The sequence below is a fragment of the Bufo bufo genome, chromosome 2 (genome assembly GCF_905171765.1).
Source record: "Bufo bufo chromosome 2, aBufBuf1.1, whole genome shotgun sequence".
Taxonomy (NCBI): Eukaryota; Metazoa; Chordata; class Amphibia; order Anura; family Bufonidae; genus Bufo; species Bufo bufo.
The window spans coordinates 468120183-468141825 of NC_053390.1; the positions used below are offsets into that span (position 1 = coordinate 468120183).

At 41.0% G+C, this 21643-nt stretch overlaps 1 protein-coding gene across 1 annotated transcript in view; it reads right to left on the reverse strand.

The window, feature by feature from the left end:
- MATK (megakaryocyte-associated tyrosine kinase) overlaps window positions 1-21643 on the reverse strand; it is a 224199-nt gene that overhangs the window by 11662 nt on the left and 190894 nt on the right. The window contains exons 6-8 of the mRNA XM_040419822.1: window positions 19854-19953; window positions 14287-14371; window positions 13509-13582 (exon numbers count right to left, since the gene is read on the reverse strand). Of these exons, the coding sequence (XP_040275756.1) occupies window positions 13509-13582; window positions 14287-14371; window positions 19854-19953 (259 nt within the window). The remainder of the gene's footprint in view (window positions 1-13508; window positions 13583-14286; window positions 14372-19853; window positions 19954-21643) is intronic.

Consider the following 21643-nt stretch of genomic DNA (forward strand, 5'->3'; position numbering starts at 1 on the left):
ATACATGCCCACGCCATGACACTACAACCACCATGCTTCACTGATGAGGTGGTATGCTTAGGATCATGAACAGTTCCTTTCCTTCTCCATACTCTTCTCTTCCCATCACTCTGGTACAAGTTGATCTTGGTCTCATCCATCCATAGGATGTTGTTCCAGAACTGTGAGGTCTTTTTTAGATGTCGTTTGGCAAACTCTAATCTGGTCTTCCTATTTTTGAGGCTCACCAATGGCTTACATCTTGTGGTGAACCCTCTGTATTCACTCTGGTGAAGTCTTCTCTTGATTGTTGACTTTGACACACATACACCTACCTCCTGGAGAGTGTTCTTGATCTGGCCAACTGTTGTGAAGGGTGTTTTCTTCACCAGGGAAAGAATTCTTCGGTCATCCACCACAGTTGTTTTCCAGGGTCTTCCGGGTCTTTTGGTGTCACTGAGCTCACCGGTGCGTTCCTTCTTTTTAAGAATGTTCCAAGCAGTTGTTTTGGCCACGCCTAATGTTTTTGCTATCTTTCTGATGGGTTTGTTTTGTTTTTTCAGCCTAATGATGGCTTGCTTCACTGATATTGACAGCTCTTTGGATCTCATCTTGAGAGTTGACAGCAACAGATTTCAAATGCAAATAGCACACTTGAAATGAACTCTGGACCTTTTATCTGCTCATTGTAATTGGGATAATAAGGGAGGAACACACACCTGGTCATGGAACAGCTGAGAAGGCAATTGTCCCATTACTTTTGGTTCCTTAACAAGTGTGAGGCACATATGCAAACTGTTGTAATTCCTACACCGTTCACCAGATTTGGATGTAAATACCCTCAAATTAAAGCTGACAGTCTGCAGTTAAAGGGCATCTTGTTAGTTTAATTTCAAATCCATTGTGGTCGTGTATAGAGCCAAAAATGTTACAATTGTGTCAATGTCCCAATATTTATGGACCTGACTGTATGTAGAATATCTGTTTATTCCACTATAAATGATGCATATATCCTGTTTATTCCCTGTGTAGAAACCACAGTGAATTCCGTATACACCTGTATATGTGTGTTCATTCCAGTATAAACTACGCATATATTTCATTCATTCCCTGTCTAGAAAGAACAGGATATTCAGTATACACCTGTATACGTTAAATATGTGCTCATTCCAGTATAAACTACACATACATCTAGTTCATTCCTTGTCTAGGAAGCACAGGAAATTCAGTATACACCTGTATATGTGGTATTTGTGTTTATTACACTATAAACTACACATATATCCTGTTCATTCCCTGTCTAATCAGCTCAGGGAATTCTGTTTACACATGTATACGTGGAATGTGTTTATTCCAGTATAAACTACAGAGTTATCCTGTCCAGTACAAGAAATTCAGTATATACCTCTATATATAGGACTTACAGTTGCAAGAAAAAGTATGTGAACCCTATGGAATGATATGGATTTCTGCACAAATTGGTCATAAAATATGATCTGATCTTCATCTAAGTCACAACAATGGATAATCACAGTCTGCTTAAACTAATAACAACAAAGAATAAAATGTTACCATGTTTTTATTAAACACACCATGTAAATATTGACAGTGCAGATGGAAAAAGTATTTGAACCCCTAGACTACTGACATCTCCAAGAGCTAATTGGAGTGAGGTGTCAGCCAACTGGAGTCCAATCAATGAGTTGAGATTGGAGGTGTTGGTTACAGCTGCCCTTCCTTATAAAAAACACACACCAGTTCTGGGTTAGCTTTTCAGAAGAAGCATTGCCTGATGTGAATGATGTCTCGCACAAAAGAGCTCTCAGAAGACCTATGATTAAGAATTGTTGACTTGTATAAAGCTGGAAAGAGTTATAAAAGTTTCTCCAAAAGCCTTGCTGTTCATCAGTCCACAGTAAGACAAATTGTCTATAATGGAGAAAGTTCAGCACTGCTGCTACTCTCCCTAGGAGTGGCCATCATGTAAAGATGACTGCAAGAGCACAGTGCAGACTGCTCAATGAGGTGAAGAAGAATCCTAGAGCTTCAGCTAAAGACTTACAAAAGTATCTGACATATGCTAACATCCCTGTTAGCGAATTTACGATACGTAAAACACTAAACAAGAATGAATTTCATGGGAGGATACCACAGAGGAAGCCACTGCTGTCCAAAAAAAACATTGCTGCACGTTTACAGTTTGCACAAGAGCACCTGGATGTTCCACAGCAGTACTGGCAAAATATTCTGTGGACAGATGAAACCAAAGTTGAGTTGTTTGGAAGAAACACACAACATTGTGTGGGGAAAAAGAGGCACAGCACACCAACATCAAAACCTCATCCCAACTGTGAAGTATGATGGTGGGGGCATCATGGTTTGGGGCTGCTTTGCTGCATCAGGGCCTAGACGGATTGCTATAATCGAAGGAAAAATGAATTCCCAAGTTTATAAAGACATTTTGCAGGAGAACTTAAGGCCACCTGTCCACCAGCTGAAGCTCAACAGAAGATGGGTGTTGCAACAGGACAACGACCCAAAGCATAGAAGTAAATCAACAACAGAATGGCTTAAACAGAAGAAAATACGCCTTCTGGAGTGGCCCAGTCAGAGTACTGACCTTAACCCGATTGAGATACTGTGGCATGACCCCAAGAAAGCGATTCACACCAGACATCCCAAGAATATTGCTGAACTGAAACTGTTCTGTAAAGAGGAATGGTCAGGAATTACTCCTGACTGTTGTGCACGTCTGATCTGCAACTACAAGAAACGTTTGGTTGAAGTTATTGCTGCCAAAGGAGCTTCAACCAGTTATTAAATCCAAGGATTCACATACTTTTTCCACCTGACTGTGAATGTTTACATGGTATGTTCAATAAAAAAACATGGTAACATTTAATTCTTTGTGTGTTATTAGTTTAAGCAGACTGTGATTGTCTATTGTTCTGACTTAGATGAAGATCAGATCACATTTTATGACCAATTTGTGCAGAAATCCATATAATTCCAAATGGTTCACATATTTTTTCCTGCAACTGTATGTTCATTCCATTATAAACTCTGCATATATATGTTCATTCTCCGTTTAGGAAGCATAGGGATCTCAGTATATACCTCTATATGTGAAATTTGTGTTCATTCCAGTATAAACTACGCATATATCATTTTCATTCCCTGTCTAGGAAGCACAGAAAATTCTGTATTCACCTGTATATGTGGTAAAAATGTCACGTTATGAAAGTAGGGCATTTAAGTAGAAGCATGCAAGAGTGAAAAAACAACTTATTAAAACAAAAGCCGACAACAGTGGTGGGTATACCCCCCACAAAAAATGTCAATGTCTCAAAAACTTGTCATGTGGCGTTTAGTATCAATTGCAGCTTGACAACAACATCTCATGTTCTTTACAGGTCGACTTTCTGCTGAGGCGTGGCTTCCCACTCTTCTTGAAGGGTGGCCAACAGGTCATTGAGGTTCTGGGGTACAAAGTTACGAGCCTCTACATGGCGACTCAGCTGATCCCATAGATTTTCAATGGGTTCAGGTCTGAAGAAAGTGCAGGCTACTCCATTTGAGGTACCCCAGTCTCCAGTAGCCGTTCCCTAATGATGCGACCTCGATGAGCTGGTGCATTGTTGTCCATGAAGATGAAATTACGCCTGTGTTGTTCATGCAGAGGCGCAATGACTGGATTAATGATGTTATTCAAGTAGTATGGGCTTGTCACTGTACCATTCACAAAGTGTAGGGCAGTCCACACTGTAACAACACCACCACCAAAGGCTCATCTGGTGACAACAGTGGCTGACGCATAGCGCTCTCCCTGACCTCTCCAACATAGTTGGAAGCCATCATTTATGCTCAATGTGAATTTAGTTTCATCAGTGAATAGCACTGAGGCCTACTGGTCCCTCGTCCAGCATAGATTCTGGGTCTGTGATCCGTCTGCACCGCAAAAAAATAGAACAAGTTCTATTTTATTGCGGTGTGGAGGCACGGCCAGAAACACCACAAAGCACTCCGTAGTGATTCTGTTCCGCATCTCTGTGATTGCGGACCCATTCAAGTGAATGGGTCCGCATCCATGATGCGGAGTGCACACAGGCCGGTGCCCGTGTATTGCGGACCCGCCGTGTGCGGGCAACAATACAGCCACGGGCACACAACGGCAGTGTGCGTGAGGCCTGAAGCAGTCATCAGTGTGGGATGTGGCCAAAGGACATCCACTCCTATGCCTTTCTGTGACTCTTCCAGTCTCTCTGTATCTCTATAGGAACCTGCTGATGACACTCTGTGACACTCTAAGCTCAGTGGCCACTTTCGTGTAAGAATATCCTGCTTGAATGGCAAGGTATTGCTGATCAATTGTTAGGTGTTGTCTTGGTCTCATGATGTAAAAATTTGAACAGCATGATGAGGAGGACTGTTTAAATACCAATTCTAATTGAACCAGAAAATTTATTGGGAGATTCATGGATCAAACACCCGTTGTGAATTTTGCCATTAAGCTTCTTGTTAGAGAACAGCAAGTTGTGCTAAAAGTACTGAAACATTGAATAGTTGGACATGTGCATTCAAAAGTTTAGAGAAGGTCACATTAAGTTCACCTGCATTTTAGGTTCATCCTGTAATTTCATCCACAAGCCAAATATTCCTAACTTTTTGTGAGTAGTATATATGCAATATCTGTTCATTCTACTATAAGCTACGCATATATCCTGTTCATTGCCCATCTAAGAAGCACAGGGAATTCAGTAGGCACCTGTATATGTGAAATATGAGTTCATTCCAGCATAAACTATGCATACCTGTATATCCTGTTTTTCCCCATCTAAAAAGCGCAGGGAATTCACTATACACCTGTATACAGTTGTGTTCAAAATAATAGCAGTGTGTTTAAAAAAGTGAATAAAGCTCAAAATCCTTCTAATAGCTTTTATTTACATACACACAAATGCATTGGGAACACTACACATTCTATTCCAACTCAAAACATGAAGAAAAATATATCAAATTTGCATTGTTCTTCTAAAAAAAAATTAAGACAAGTGACTGTTCAAAAAAATAGCAGTGTTTGTATTCTTCTTTACAAACTCAAACATTCACTATATAAACTGAAAAATGTTTGAAGATTTTGCTTTCCTTTGAATCACTTAACTAATATTCAGTTGTATAACCACTGTTTCTGAGAACTGCTGTACACCTGTGTTGCATGGAATCAGCCAACTTCTGGCACCTGTGAACAGGTATTCATCCCAGGATGACTGGACTACATTCCACAGTTCTCTATTTCTTGGTTTTGCCTCAGAAACTGCATTTTTGATGTCACCCCACAAGTTTTCTATTGGATTAAGATCCGGGGATTGGGCTGGCCACTCCATAACATCAATCTTGTTGGCCTGGAACCAGGTATTAGTTGCCATTTTAAAGCATTTGCGATCATTTTAGCTGAGCAGCCTATCATTTTCTGCAATTCTTTATATGTTTTCCCCTCTCCAATCAACTTTTTAATCAAGGTATGCTGTTCTTCTGAACAATGTCTGGAACGACCCATTTTCCTCAGAATTTCAGAGAGAAATGCACTTTAACCAGCATGTACAACATTTGCTGCCTTCCTTCCTTAAAGAGGACCTTTCACTACTGTACAAACTAAAAACTAACTATATCAGTGGGCAGAGCGGCGCCCAGGGGTCCCCCTGCACTTACTAGTATGTCTGGGCGCCGCTCCGTTCACCCGGTATAGGCTCCGGTGTCTGCGCTCCCTCTGCTGTACTGGAGTGATTTCTTGTATGAGGCGTGTCCCTTGCTGCAGCGCTGGCCAATCGCAGCGCACGGCTCATAGCCTGGCTATGAGCTGTGCGCTGCGATTGGCCAGCGCTGCAGCAAGGGACACGCCTCATACAAGAAATCAGTCAGAGGGAGCGCAGACACCGGAGCCTATACCGGGTGAACGGAGCGGCGCCCAGACATACTAGTAAGTGCAGGGGGACCCCTGGGCGCCGCTCTGCCCACTGATATAGTTAGTTTTTAGTTTGTAGAGTAGTGAAAGGTCCTCTTTAAATAAGGGCAATAATTGCCACCTGTTTTTCAAAGAATGAATGACCTCACTAATTGAACTCCACACTTCTATTATTATTATTATCTAGTCTGACTGCTATTATTTTGAACACAACTGTATGTGGAATTTGTATTAATTCCACTATAAATGCCACATACATCCTGTTCATTCTCTGTCCAGGAAGCACAGGAAATTCAGTATACAACTGTATATGTAGAATATGTGTTCATTCAACTATAAACTACACATATATCCTGTTCATTCCCGTCTAGAAAGCACAGGGAATTCAGTATACACCTGTTTATGTGGAATATGAGTTTGTTCCAGTATAAATTACGCATATATTCTGTTCATTCTTTGTCTAGAAAGTATAGAGAATGCTGGGGATGGTAAACTCACTAAACAAGTTCAAGAGGGGCCTGAATGTTTTTCTGGAGTGTAATAATATTACAGGTTATAGTTATTAGATTTCTGGAGAGGTCATTGATCCAGGGAGTTATTCTAACTGTCTGCCGCTACTACCACTACCACCACTACTACTACTACTACTACTACTAGCACTACTAATACTATTACTACTACAACCCATAGACAGCCGACCTACTACCTTGTATGTTCTTTGCTATTCTGCTTCTGCTGCCACTACTGTTGCGGCTGCATGCTACTATTTCCATACTGTACCCTTTCCATATCCACACTGCACTGCTGCTGCTCCTAATTAAAAGGGAGAATTTTTTTAAGCTTGTTCATAATGAGCCACTTTTTCTTCTGACAATCAACACTAGTGCATGCCATATGGACATACATTCTGACCCTGTGAAGGCATAATTTTTAGGCACTTTGTTCCCCCTCAAGCCACTTTTAAAAAAAAAATATCCATGTGTGTTTACACCATGTGTGTTTAACCACCTCCCGTCTCGCTAAAGCCGAAAGGCGTGATTACGGCGGCTCTCCCAGGTCACACTAACGCCGATCGGCGTCATCTCGCGTGAGCCGAGATTTCCAGGATTGCGCAGTTCAAAGTTAATTTGCAGCCTGCCGGCCGCGATCATTGGCTGGCAGGCTGTGGATTTTTGAAATGACCAATGAAATGGGTATGTCAGACGCTATTTTGAAAATAGCATCTGATATACCTGCTACCTGCTCCTCTGGTGGTCCCTTTTGCTTGGATCGACGACCAGAGGACACAGGCAGCTCTGTAAGTAGCACCAAATCACCACACATACACATTACACATTACCCTGTCACTTATTAACCCCTTATTTAGCACCTGATCACCCATATTAGACTCCCTGATCACCCTGATCACCCCCCTGTCCACCCCCCTGTCATTGATCACCCCCCTGTAAGAGTCCCTCATCACCGCCAGGTAGTTAGCTACTTGCTAGGTAGTTAGCGCCCAGCCCACCGCACCGCAGTCACTGATTAGTCGCTGATTAGCGTCATCGCTGTCGCTAATCAGAACTAGTACTATATAGTATCTGTAAGTGATCAAGACTGATCGCAATCAGATCTATATAAGTACATTAGGGTCACCTTAGGCTCTACAAAAAACGCAGTGTTCGCCCGATCAGGCCTGATCTTGTGCGCACACTTGCGTTCAGTCCGCCCCACCGCAGTGACAGAAATTTTTTTTCTCTGATCACTGCAAAAACACCGTAAAATCGCTGCACCGCTATAAAGATCACTTTTGAGCTTTTGGGATCTTTATTAGCGATCACAGCTTTACTTCGCAAGCACTCCTTTTTACTAGGTAGGTTTGCTCTTTTTCCTGGGTAGTCTCAGAGGAATACCCCCTAAATTTAGTGAGCCCAAAATGTCAAACAAGGGGTATTCCCCTGAAGAGGCCTACAGGATTCTGGCCGTGATGGATAAAAGCGATGGGGATGCCTCACCCGCTGAATCCAGTGGTTCAGAATATGAACCTGTAGACAGCAGTGGCACTCTAACCGCTAGCGAAGATGACAAGGTTGAGGGCCCTGCTACGGTCAGGCGTACCCGATCCCATGTCAGGGTTCTGCATACCCCGCATGATGAGCCTCATTTGCAGCAGAGTGGTGCTAGCGCTGATCTTGTTTATGGTGCGGCATACACCAGCAGCGCAGCACATCCTGCACCTTCTACCAGCACTGCCGTATTCCCTGGTGAAGTGGCGAGCACCAGAAGGGCAGTTCAAGCTGGTACGGTGGCACGTGCAGTAACTCCCCCGTCGCAGCCACCGCGTTCACAGGCCCGTAGAACCCTTAGTCTCCCAGAGGTGCTGGCAAATCCTAATTGGCACTCCCCTGCTTCCGCCGCACCCGTATTGCCCTCTTTCACCGCCCAGTCTGGAGTTCGCTTGGAGACAGCTCATTTAGGATCAGCCCTCGAGTTTTTTGAGCTGTTCTTCACCGCGGATCTCTATGACCTAGTTGTGGCAGAAACCAACCTCTACGCCACACAGTTTATTACCGCCAATCCGGAAAGCTTCTATGCCCAGCCTTACCGGTGGAAACCAGTCACAGTTTCCGAGTTAAAAATTTTTTTGGGCCTTATCCTCAGCATGGGTCTAACAAAAAAAAATGTTTTGCGGTCATATTGGTCTAAAGACCCAATACATTACATGCCCATGTTCTCTGCTGCAATGTCCAGGGCACGTTTTGAGGTCATCATGTGCTTTATGCATTTCGCTGACAATAACACCTGTCATCCAAGAGGCCACCCTGCTTATGACCGGCTCCACAAAATTCGGCCCCTCATAGACCATTTGTCATCCAGATTTGCAGATGCGTATACCCCTAATCAAAACATCTGCATAGACGAGTCCCTAGTACATTTTACCGGGCGCCTTGGCATCAAACAGTACATCCCCAGCAAGCACACCCAGTATGGGGTCAAACTGTATAAGCTCTGTGAAAGGGCCACAGGCTATACATATCGTTTTAGGGTCTATGAGGGAAAAGACTCAAATCTGGAGGCGGTCGGATGTCCTGACTACCTGGGGAGCAGTGGCAAGATTGTCTGGGACTTGGTGTCACCCTTACTCCACAAGGGGTACCACTTATACGTGGACAATTTTTACTCAAGCGTGGCCCTCTTTCGGCACTTACATCTAGTCGGAATTCAATGCTGTGGCACCGCGCGACCTAGTCGCCGGGGCTTCCCCCAACGGCTCATTAGTACCCGACTTGCACGGGGGAAGAGGGCTGCCTTGTGTGACCAAGAACTGCTCGCGGTGAAGTGGAGGGACAAGAGGGACGTTTACCTTCTGTCCACCATTCACACAGACACGACTGTCCAAATTGAAAGAACAACTGGAGTCATTGTGAAACCCCTCTCTGTCCACGACTATAACCTTCACATGGGAGGGGTGGACTTCAATGACCAGATGTTGGCTCCCTATTTAGTTTCCCGCCGCACCAGACGCTGGTATAAGAAGGTGTCTGTATATTTAATTCAATTGGCTGTATATAATAGTTTTGTTCTCTACAGTAAGGCTGGGAGAACAGGATCCTTCCTAAAATTCCAGGAAGAGATCATTTCGGAAATCCTGTATCCAGGAGGGTCCGTGCCCCAAGTCCCTGATGTAGTGAGCCGGCTACATGGCAGACACTTCCCCAGTGTCTATCCTGGTACCCCAACTCAACGTTCCCCAAGAAAAAGATGTTGTGTCTGTAGCAGGGGTGGAATAAGGCGTGACACCACCTTTTTTTGTCCTGACTGTCCTGACCAGCCTGCCCTATGCATAGGGGAGTGTTTCCGCAAGTTCCACACACAGGTACACTATTAGTGTAGGGATTGCGTGACACAGGACAGGCACACAGGGGTCTTAGGGCCCTTTCACACAGAGCTGCCACAAACCTCTCCTTTCACCTGGGACAAAGTGCATAATGTACTTCGCCACATCTCTGGGCGATTTGCGCTTTGCACATTTTCCCATGGGGAAGGAGAGGTTTGTCCTCTAAAGGAAAAAAAAAAAAAAAAAAAATATATCACAGGTAAGCAAAAAAGTTAATATTCTGTTTCAAAAGTTCAATAACGTTTCTAAAAGTTAATGTTCTGTTCAAATGTTATATAAAGTTAATGTTAATAAATTTATTGCGTTGCGGCCTGTTTTTTTTTTTTTACCTTCTAGGTGGACCAAGCGATCAAGCAGCTGCAGCACTGATGTGCATTCTGACAGAAGCATTGCGCTGCTGTCAGATTACACAAAAGTCGGTGTATGCGGCGCTGCAAGATGAGATTTCTCCTCTGCAGTAAAAAAGATACGTTTGCCGAGGCTTATGAGCTGGCAAACACTTTGTATAAAAATAAAAAAAATTAAAAATTCCGGCAATGATTTATTCATCCACATCGATTGATGTGAATGGAGAAATCGGGTTTGCCAGGGCATACGAGCTGAGTGGGTTTGGATGTTGGGCGGAGCTCCTATGTCCTGGCAGACGCCTTTCCCCTCCTTTTTTTTTTGCACATTTTTGGGCTGAGATTTTCATCCACATTGATCGATGCGAATGAAGAAATCTGTGCCATTCATTTTTTCTTTCAGCCCAGAGGCTGAACGGAAAAAAAAAATCTCATTATAAGGAGAATAGCAGAAACTCCTAATGCTGGCCATACATGTTATGATTGCGGAAACCCTCAAATGCCAGGGCAGTACAAACACCCCACAAATGACCCCATTTTGGAAAGAAGACACCCCAAGGTATTCGCTGAGGGGCATATTGAGTCCATGAAACATTGAACTTTTTGTCCCAATTTCCGCTAACTTGTGCCAAAAAAAATAATCTTCTAGGAACTCGCCCTGCCCCTCACGGAATACCTTGGGGTGTCTTCTTTCCAAAATGGGGTCACACGTGGGGTATTTATACTGCCCTGGCATTTTAGGGGCCCTAAAGCGTGAGAAGAAGTCTGGAATCCAAATGTCTAAAAATGCCCTCCTAAAAGGTACTCATTGGACTTTCGGCCCCTTTGCGCACCTAAGCTACAAAAAAGTGTCACACATGTGGTATCGCCGTACTCAGGAGAAGTTGGGCAATGTGTTTTGGGGTGTCTTTTTACATATACCCATGCTGGGTGAGAGAAATATCTCTGTAAATTGACAACTTTGTATAAAAAAATGGGAAAAGTTGTCATTTACAGAGATATTTATCTCACCCAGCATGGGTACCGTATATATAAAAATACACGCCAAAACACATTGCCCTACTTCTCCTGAGTACGGCGATACCACATGTGTGACACTTTTTTGCAGCCTAGGTGTGTAAAGGGGCCCAAATTCCAATGAGTATCTTTACGATTTCACAGGGCATTTTTTACGCATTTGGATTCCAAACTACTTCTCACGCTTTAGGTCCCCTAAAATGCCATGGCAGTATAAATACCCCACAAGTGACCCCATTTTGGAAAGAAGACACCCCAAGGTATTTCGTGAGGGGCATGGCGAGTTCATGTAAAATTTTATTTTTTGTCACAAGTTAGTGGAATATGAGACTTTGTAAGAAAAATAAAAAATAAAAAATCATTTTCCGCTAACTTGTGCAAAAAAAAGAAAAATTTCTAGGAACTCGCAATGCCCCTCACGGAATACCTTGGGGTGTCTTCTTTCCAAAATGGGGTCACTTGTGGGGTATTTTTACTGCCCTGGCATTTTAGGGGACCTAAAGCGTGAGAAGTAATTTGGAATCCAAATGCGTAAAAAATGCCCTGTGAAATCTCCCCTAAAATGCCAGGGCAGTATAAATACCCCACAAGTGACCCCATTTTTGGAAAGAAGACACCCCAAGGTATTTCGTGAGGGGCAAGGCGAGTTCATGTAAAATTTTATTTTTTGTCACAAGTTAGTGGAATATGAGACTTTGTAAGAAAAAATAAATAATAAATACATCATTTTCCGCTAACTTGTGCCAAAAAAATTAAAATTCTAGGAACTCGCCATGCCCATCATGGAATACCTTGGGGTGTCTTCTTTCCAAAATGGGGTCACTTGTGGGGTATTTATACTATTCTGGCATTCTAGCACCTCAAGAAACATGACAGGTGCTCAGAAAGTCAGAGCTGCTTCAAAATGCGGAAATTCACATTTTTGTACCATAGTTTGTAAACGCTATAACTTTTGCGCAAACCAATAAATATACACTTATTGGATTTTTTTTTATCAAAGACATGTAGCACAATAAAGTCTGACACAAACTTGTTAAGAAATGTAATTATATTTGAAAATTTAACCAGATAAAGTTAAAAATACACTTTTTGTGAGAAAATTGCGGCCTATTTTGATTAATATCGGAAAAACTAAAAATCTTAGCAGCAATCAAATACCACCAAAAGAAAGCTGTATTTGTGAGAAGAAAAGGAGGTAAAATTCATTTGGGTGCCAAGTTGCATGACCGAGCAATAAACCGTTAAAGTTGTGAAGTGCCGATTTGTAAAAAAGGGCCTGGTCACTAGGGGGGTATAAACCTGTGGTCCTTAAGTGGTTAAACATCATCTCCCCCGATAAATATAAGTTAATACAAAGCACTTACTAATGTATTGTTGTTATTATGCATATTTCCTCCTTTGCTGGCTTGATTCATTTTTCCATCACATTATACACTGCTCAGTTCCATTGTTATGACCACCCTGCAATACATCAGCGATGGCTGTGCTTGCACACAATAGTTCAAAATGCTGGCCTCTCTGGTGGCCGGGACTGTGGCAGCTCACATAGGCTGGTGCTTTTTTCTATAGTGTGCAAGCACTGCCACCGCTGATGGATTGCAGGGTGGTTGTAACCACGGAAATGAGCAGTGTATAATGTGCTGGAAAAGTGAGTCTAGCCAGCAAAAGAAGCTATATGGATAATAGTAATAATAATAATAATAATAATAATAATAATACATAAGTTTCTTATATTAACTTTCTCTAGATAATAAATATTTGCTGAAGTGACACAATTCTTTTAACCTCACAATGAGGTTTAGACTTTGCTACAGGATGATTCCCACGTCATAGTCATCAGAATAGTCACCAGCTGGCAGCTGGATGCAGCAGTGATGACAAGACATTAAGAAAACCAGATGGGTAGCCAGGACAAGAAAGTTGAGCATGAACATGGTCAGAAGCGGAACCAGATACAAACTAGGGCCAAAGAGACAAGGAACAGACTGATAGTAGTACTACGGGTACCAGATGGCTTAATGCAGTAAACTGGATAAGAACTAGAGTAAAAACCAGAAGAATCTGCACAAACACACTTTGGAAAATGAAAGGCTCACGCTGGTTGTTATGAGCAACCAAGCAAGTTTTCCTTTGCACCAGTTTTGATAAATCTCCCCATATATCTACAAAATCAGGGCCCCCCCCAACTATCCAACAGTAGTATTAGATACGGGTGTCGAAATTTGACCAATTTCTTTCATACACAATTACAGTTTTCCTGTAACACAATATTATCATACAAATACAGTTCATTATCTAGTTGGTATCTATCATTGTAGAAATTACTTACAAAGAAAACTGGAGAAGCTGCCAAGGGAGCACACTATTACGACCTCTTGAACGCAAATAATTTACAAGATTACCCTAAAACAACGGTAAAAAGTTAGGATGTAAAAAAAAAAAAAAAAAAAAACAGAACAAAACACTAAAATAAACTCATTCTATGTTTGTTAATGGGAAAACAAATTGAAAAATTGCAAGCTACAGTACAGGGAGTGCCACGTGTCATCATTTGTAAAGCCATTGTAAATCCATGAAAAGGATTACTCACTACCACATGCATAAGCACAGAAAACTTAGTATGCCGTTTAATGACAAAACTCTAATATTTATACATTTAGTGGAAATTGAAAGGCACACTTTAAAAAATTTAAGAACCACTCCCACAAAAATGTTTATTCTCTGACCTGTTAGAAAAGTACATGATGTAAAGGTACATGAAGTAAACTGTAGTGAAGTTAATCTCCTTAGCAGTGACTGTGTTTGTGAGTTATAGTGACCAACACTATGACTTTTCAAATAAGACAGCATCTTATGTGTGTGGACAGGAAGTCAGTTTGTCTATGTATTTCTATGGGAGCCTCAATATCAGTCTCATAGGAATGAACAGAGAAGTAACTGACTTCCTGTCCTGTGTCAGCTGGTCACATAATACAGCTGAGGATCAGAAGGGAAATTATAAATCACAAATACAGTCACCATTTATAAGATTACCTTCACTACAGATTACATCATGCACCTTTCTTAAGTATGATATCATCATCAGGCAATGATTTCAGCTATTTCACCTTGCTCATTAGTTCCATCACAAGATAAAGACCATTGTTGAGAACAACTCCCAACAGATTCACCAGATTCTTGTGTTTCAGTTGTCTGGAGAGAGATCAATTTGATGTGAAAATAAGATTTAAAGCCATTTTTTTATTGGATGCATAGGCAGACATATCATAACCTAAATTATGTAACAGAGGTGAGAATGTAGCATATGTAGAGTCAGGGCTACAGTCAGAGGACAATTGACTTAAAGTTAGCTGTATAAATTAACCTAAAAATACAGGTTCCTCATCTAATTTATTGAAGGGGCTCATTAACCTGTCCATGCCATTCTGGTTATATGTACAGTACAGACCAAAAGTTTGGACACACCTTCTCATTCAAAGAGTTTTCTTTATTTTCATGACTATGAAAATTGTAGATTCACACTGAAGGCATCAAAACTATGAATTAACACATGTGGAATTATATACATAACAAACAAGTGTGAAACAACTGAAAATATGTCATATTCTAGGTTCTTCAAAGTAGCCACATTTGCTTTGATTACTGCTTTGCACACTCTTGGCATTCTCTTGATGAGCTTCAAGAGGTAGTCCCCTGAAATGGTTTTCACTTCACAGGTGTGCCCTGTCAGGTTTAATAAGTGGGATTTCTTGCCTTATAAATGGGGTTGGGACCATCAGTTGCGTTGAGGAGAAGTCAGGTGGATATACAGCTGATAGTCCTACTGAATAGACTGTTAGAATTTGTATTATGGCAAGAAAAAAGCGGCTAAGTAAAGAAAAATTAGTGGCCATCATTACTTTAAGAAATGAAGGTCAGTTAGTCAGCCGAAAAATTGGGAAAACTTTGAAAGTAAGGGCTATTTGACCATGAAGGAGAGTGATGGGGTGCTGCGCCAGATGACCTGGCCTCCACAGTCACCGGACCTGAACCCAATCGAGATGGTTTGGGGTGAGCTGGACCGCAGAGTGAAGGCAAAAGGGCCAACAAGTGCTAAGCATCTCTGGGAACTCCTTTAAGACTGTTGCAAGACCATTTCAGGGGACTACCTCTTGAAGCTCATCAAGAGAATGCCAAGAGTGTGCAAAGCAGTAATCAAAGCAAAAGGTGGCTACTTTAAAGAACCTAGAATATGACATATTTTCAGTTGTTTCACACTTGTTTGTTATGTATATAATTCCACATGTGTTAATTCATAGTTTTGATGCCTTCATAGTCATGAAAATAAAGAAAACTCTTTGAATGAGAAGGTGTGTCCAAACTTTTGGTCTGTACTGTATGTATAGTTTTGAGGAAATCCATATTTCCTATAGTTGTTCCAGATCAGACTCCAAGCATCTATTTGTAGCAGCCTGCATTCTGTCAGTTGTTGCTCAGCTGCTGGGATTTGAAAACTGAGGCATTGTGTAAATATATAAATAAATAGGTAAGATGTCGCACTAAGAACACCTAAACGGCACCAGGTGCTCCTGTAGATTGAGACCACTCACTCAATACAAAAGAGCATATATTATATAGTAAACAGGGCACTCAAGGAAACCGTGACCATGTATTGGAAGCAATTATGAGCTTTATTAATGAAACAAATATAGTTAAAAAAGTAAATCACAATTGGAGATGCAATGCAATAAACTGCAGATAAAATATAATCGACAGATAAAATATAATCAACAGATAAAATATAATCGACAGATAAAATATAATCGATTGGCCAGACCAAAGGAGCAATCGATAATCCGATCTGATATTTCTTCGGTCCAATATTTATGAACATCCAAAAAAACTTTGTCATCCGAAAAAACTTATTGTGGATAAGTTTGCTCGTTTTGTCGAGACCACAGTCATTTGACTTACAATTATTCACTTTGTTACGGCGGCGTCCCGCCGAAGCAACGTGGGTAGCGGCACTCGCTACTGAAAAGCTTGCAAGCGAATATAATCCTTTACCTTTGAGTCGACCAAAAAATCATCCGATATTATCACAAGAGTCTTCAGATGTACTCACTCCCAGGATATGCCCTTTGATGTTTGTAGCAATATTCAATCAGGAGGTTGGGAGCAGCTCTCTGTTCGGTTATGGTCGTTTCATTGGTAAGGTAGGTCTCTCAGTGCAAAGATGGGGTGTAGCACCAGACGCGTTTCGGGGTTCAACCCCTTCCTCAGTGGCATGCTTCACCCCATTCCAAACCCCTCTTTTATACTGAATGTTCTATACTCTCATTGGTCCCAATTTGATCGTCATATCCTGCTTGTCGATTCATTTCAGATGTTCTTCATTATCACTCAATCACAGAGAAAATGGCAGAGAAAATGTCAAAGCAGAGAAACTAAAAAGTACTTTTAACAAATTTAGTAATTCATCATTTTTCTACAATTTCATCTGGTTATATATTGCAAATTCCTACATACATTAAAGCAAAAAACGCATCTGGGCACTCTGCGTTTTTGATGCGGTATCTGTGCGTTTTTTGCTTATTCAGTTAAACAAGGGCTCAAATTGCCCACCCAACATACTATCAGTATATATTATGGTTAAAACAATAAATAACACCACTAAAAACTTCCTTACTGCACTTAAAGGGAAATATGTTAACCAAGTGACTCTTTATAAAACTCCATTTGTCAACTCCATGAGGGATGTCAATCAGTGCTACCATGCATAAATATTCACAGACATGGTAAACAGACAAAATCAATGAATTGTTGCATAAAAAATTGCTGCATAAAAAGTTAAAATGCACAAATTTTATAAAAGCTTCAAAAAAGAACCAACGAATTGGTGTCTGCTAATAATAATCATCGCCATCCAATAAAGGATTGTCTAACGTGCAACTCAGAAAATGTAATCTATGCTATAGAATGTCCGTGTAAATTACTATACATAGGTAGAACCAAAAGATCTTTAAAAAAACGTATTTCGGAACATATTAATAATATACGGAAGGGATTTGACAACCATTCGCTATCATACCACTTTAAAATCACACACAATCAGGATCCCTCAGGCTTGAGGTTTCTAGCTATTGATAAGGTGGAGAAAGAATGGAGAGGAGGCAACCACATAGAAAGGATGTCTAGACTTGAAACCAAGCGAATCTTTGAATTCGATACCCTGATTCCCAGGGGGCTCAACGCAGAATTTGAGCTCTTTGGATTTCTATGAGCAAATGGTGGGCACCGATGTTTCGACGATTAACCGGCTGTTTGTATTACAGTCGGTTTCTCCTCTAGACGTGGGTGCCCATCATAGCACAACCCTCGAATCAACACATATTTATCATATATTTATTGTAGATTTTATTGTCAGCTTTTATAAAATTTGTGCATTTTAACTTTTTATGCAGCAATTTTTTATGCAACAATTCATTGATTTTGTCTGTTTACCATGTCTGTGAATATTTATGCATGGTAGCACTGATTGACATCCCTCATGGAGTTGACAAATGGAGTTTTATAAAGAGTCACTTGGTTAACATATTTCCCTTTAAGTGCAGTAAGGAAGTTTTTAGTGGTGTTATTTATTGTTTTAACCATAATATATACTGATAGTATGTTGGGTGGGCAATTTGAGCCCTTGTTTAACTGAATAAGCAAAAAACGCACAGATACCGCATCAAAAACGCAGAGTGCCCAGATGCGTTTTTTGCTTTAATGTATGTAGGAATTTGCAATATATAACCAGATGAAATTGTAGAAAAATGATGAATTACTAAATTTGTTAAAAGTACTTTTAGTTTCTCTGCATGACATTTTCTCTGACATTTTCTCTGTGATTGAGTGATAATGAAGAACATCTGAAGTGAATCGACAAGCAGGATATGACGATCAAATTGGGACCAATGAGAGTATAGAACATTCAGTATAAAAGAGGGGTTTGGAATGGGGTGAAGCATGCCACTGAGGAAGGGGTTGAACCCCGAAACGCGTCTGGTGCTACACCCCATCTTTGCACTGAGAGACCTACCTTACCAATGAAACGACCATAACCGAACAGAGAGCTGCTGCCAACCTCCTGATTGAATATTGCTACAAACATCAAAGGGCATATCCTGGGAGTGAGTACATCTGAAGACTCTTGTGATAATATCGGATGATTTTTTGGTCGACTCAAAGGTAAAGGATTATATTCGCTTGCAAGCTTTTCAGTAGCGAGTGCCGCTACCCACGTTGCTTCGGCGGGACGCCGCCGTAACAAAGTGAATAATTGTAAGTCAAATGACTGTGGTCTCGACAAAACGAGCAAACTTATCCACAATAAGTTTTTTCGGATGACAAAGTTTTTTTGGATGTTCATAAATATTGGACCGAAGAAATTTCAGATCGGATTATCGATTGTTCCTTTGGTCTGGCCAATCGATTATATTTTATCTGTCGATTATATTTTATCTGTTGATTATATTTTATCTGTCGATTATATTTTATCTGCAGTTTATTGCATTGCATCTCCAATTGTGATTTACTTTTTTAACTATATTTGTTTCATTAATAAAGCTCATAATTGCTTCCAATACATGGTCACGGTTTCCTTGAGTGCCCTGTTTACTATATAAAATTGTGTAAATATAAGGTAGAAATTACAGTCTGCAGTAAGTAAAAGGGTACATGTATTGCTTTATTGCCTTATCTAGGCCTCCAGCAGTATATTACAGCTGTTATTAACTTGCCCATTGTCTAATGACAAAGCTATGACTCTTCTCACCCAGTCTATACAGCAAAACTGACATGTGATCTACAAAAAAAAGTTTTCGTTTTTTTTAAATAAATTTGTAAATATGGCACTCTAGAGCAACTCTAAACCATCAATTTGCATAGTTCAATGCAAAATCGCTAAAGGTAATTCCCAGGCTTCAACAACAGTTAAAGTACATCTGTCAGCAGATGTGTACCTATGAAACTGGCTGACCTGTTGCATGTGTGCTTGGCAGCTGAAGGCATCTGTATTGGTCTCATGTTCATATGTGCCTGCATTGCTGTTATTCCTAGAGACTCTGCTCTCTCTGCAACTGCCATGCCCTCTCCACTTTGATTTAAAGCATCATCAAGCCTGGCCCTGTCAATCAAGATGGAGAGGGCGAGTCAGTTGCAGAGAGAGCAGAGCCTCTAGGTGTAATGGCAACTCCCCTGTTGCTCCTAGAGGCTAATTAATGAACATGGGACCAACACAGATGCCTTCAGTTGCCAAGTGCACATGTAACAGGTCAGCCAGTTTCATAGGTACAAATCTGCTGACAGATGCCCTTGATAGAAAAGAAAGGCCCATAATGAAAAAATAATCATATTTAGTTAAAATTCTAGTTGTTCTTAGTTCATTTTTAACTAAGAACCGAACTTAGTGACAAAGTCTACAGGGTGGGACTGTTTGTTTGCATAAGTCTTGTCCAAAGAAAATGTATAGTATATCTATCCTTGTGGATGTGTCCCATGTCGATGGGGAAGACATAAGTGTGGTCACAGTAATGTGACAGCAGAAATTTGGAGACTTACATGTGCCATAGTAATAAAAAGTAAAAAAAATTGTCTTTAAATATCATTAAAGAATATTTAAACATTCTCCTTGAAACTCTTGTAGACTCACGTCATTGTGGTGGTCTCTGCCAAAAAGTTCTTTGCAGTGACATCACACTTAATGTTCTTGATGGCCACCGGCTGACCCATATAGCTTCCTTTTAATACATCTAAAAAGCATACAATTTAACCTTTAAACAGCAATAAAAGAGCTACATAACAAGGTTGTACAGACATACACCAAGAAAACGGCATAATATGAAAACAAATTCATATATATATCAATACATTATAATATAGGTGATGTAAAGAAACAATAGCAACTTTGTCTGACAAGTAGAAACACATGTAAAGAGCAAAAGAAAATGGAAAGAAAAGGGAGAGCGTTAGCTGATCCTTGAAATTGAAATCTTAACATTGTTCCATTCCACAGTAGCCTAGATTGCTAGACAGTATCCTTAGAGAGGTTGTGTCACTTCAGCAAATGGCTTTTATAATGTATAGCATGTAGAGAAACGTTAATTTTTAACGTAAATTTGTTTTCCCTTAGTCCTAACAGCAGCACAAGTGGGGATTCCTCCCCTGTGAAGCCGATCAGGACAGGCGGAATTTTTGTTGAACGAAAATGACTGCCAAGTATCATTAATTAACTAATTAAACCCACCCTATATAGGATTCCCCGCCCTGGCAAGAGGTGCTTTTTAGCAAGTAGAAATAATAACCGAGATGGGGTGGGAAATTTGTGTGCTGCTGTTAGGACTAAGGGAAAACAAATTTACGTTAAAAATTAACGTTTCCCTGTCGTCCTAACCAGCAGCACAAGTGGGAATCTAGCAAGGAGTACTACACACAAATTGGGAGGGACCCCCTTTCTCATTTTTTATTTTTTTTTCTAAGAGACAGCGGCACTTAGAATAGACTGTCCAAAGGCCACGCCATCAGACCGTCTAGAATCTAGACGATAATGTCTAATAAAGGTGCTCTGGGAGCTCCAGAAAGCAGCAGCACAGATCTGGTCTAGCGGAATCAGCTTCTTTTCGGCATAGGAAGTGGAGATTGCCCTGGTGGAATGGGCAGTCACAAAGGATGGAGGAGCCAAATCCTGAGATAGGAAAGTTACCCGGATAGCCTCTTTTACCCACCTGCTCAAGGAAGGCTTAGAGGCTTTCAGACCTTTGTTTTTTTACCGGCATATGACAAGAGGGATTTCCGGACCTTCTGAAGCCCACAGTTCTGTCCAGATAAATTCTTAGGACTCTAGGGATGTCCAAAGTATGCAACATTTTTTCTTCTGGAGTTGATGGGGAAGGACAAAAAACTGGTAAAGATATTGTCTGATTGGTATTTCTGAAAGATGGAACTTTTGGTACAAAGGTCGGAAGGAATCTTAGCAGGACCTTGTCCTGAAGAAACAATATGTATGGCTCAGAGGCCCCCAGGGCCTGGAGTTCTCCAATCCTTTTGGCCGAGGTAATGGCCAACAAAAAGGTGACCTTTAGGGACAAAAAGCTAAGGTCAACACTTTCCAAAGGTTCAAATGAGGAAGAACATAACCCCTTTAGAACAATAGATAAATCCCACTCTGGGATTGCTGTCAGGATGCTAGGTTTAAGTCTCTCAGCTCCTGTAAGGAACTTCCTGATTAGGGGGTCTTGAGAAAGATCTGCCAAGACAGGCATACAAAGCAGAGATATGGACTCTGAGTGTAGATGGGCTTAGACCCTTGTCCAGACCATCTTGAAGAAACTGTAAAATAGCTGAAAGAGGAGGATCTGAGGCTACTACCTCTTTATCAGCACACCATTGAAGGAAGATCTAGTTTATCCTGGAATACTTCTTATTTGTAGACTTCGCCCTGGA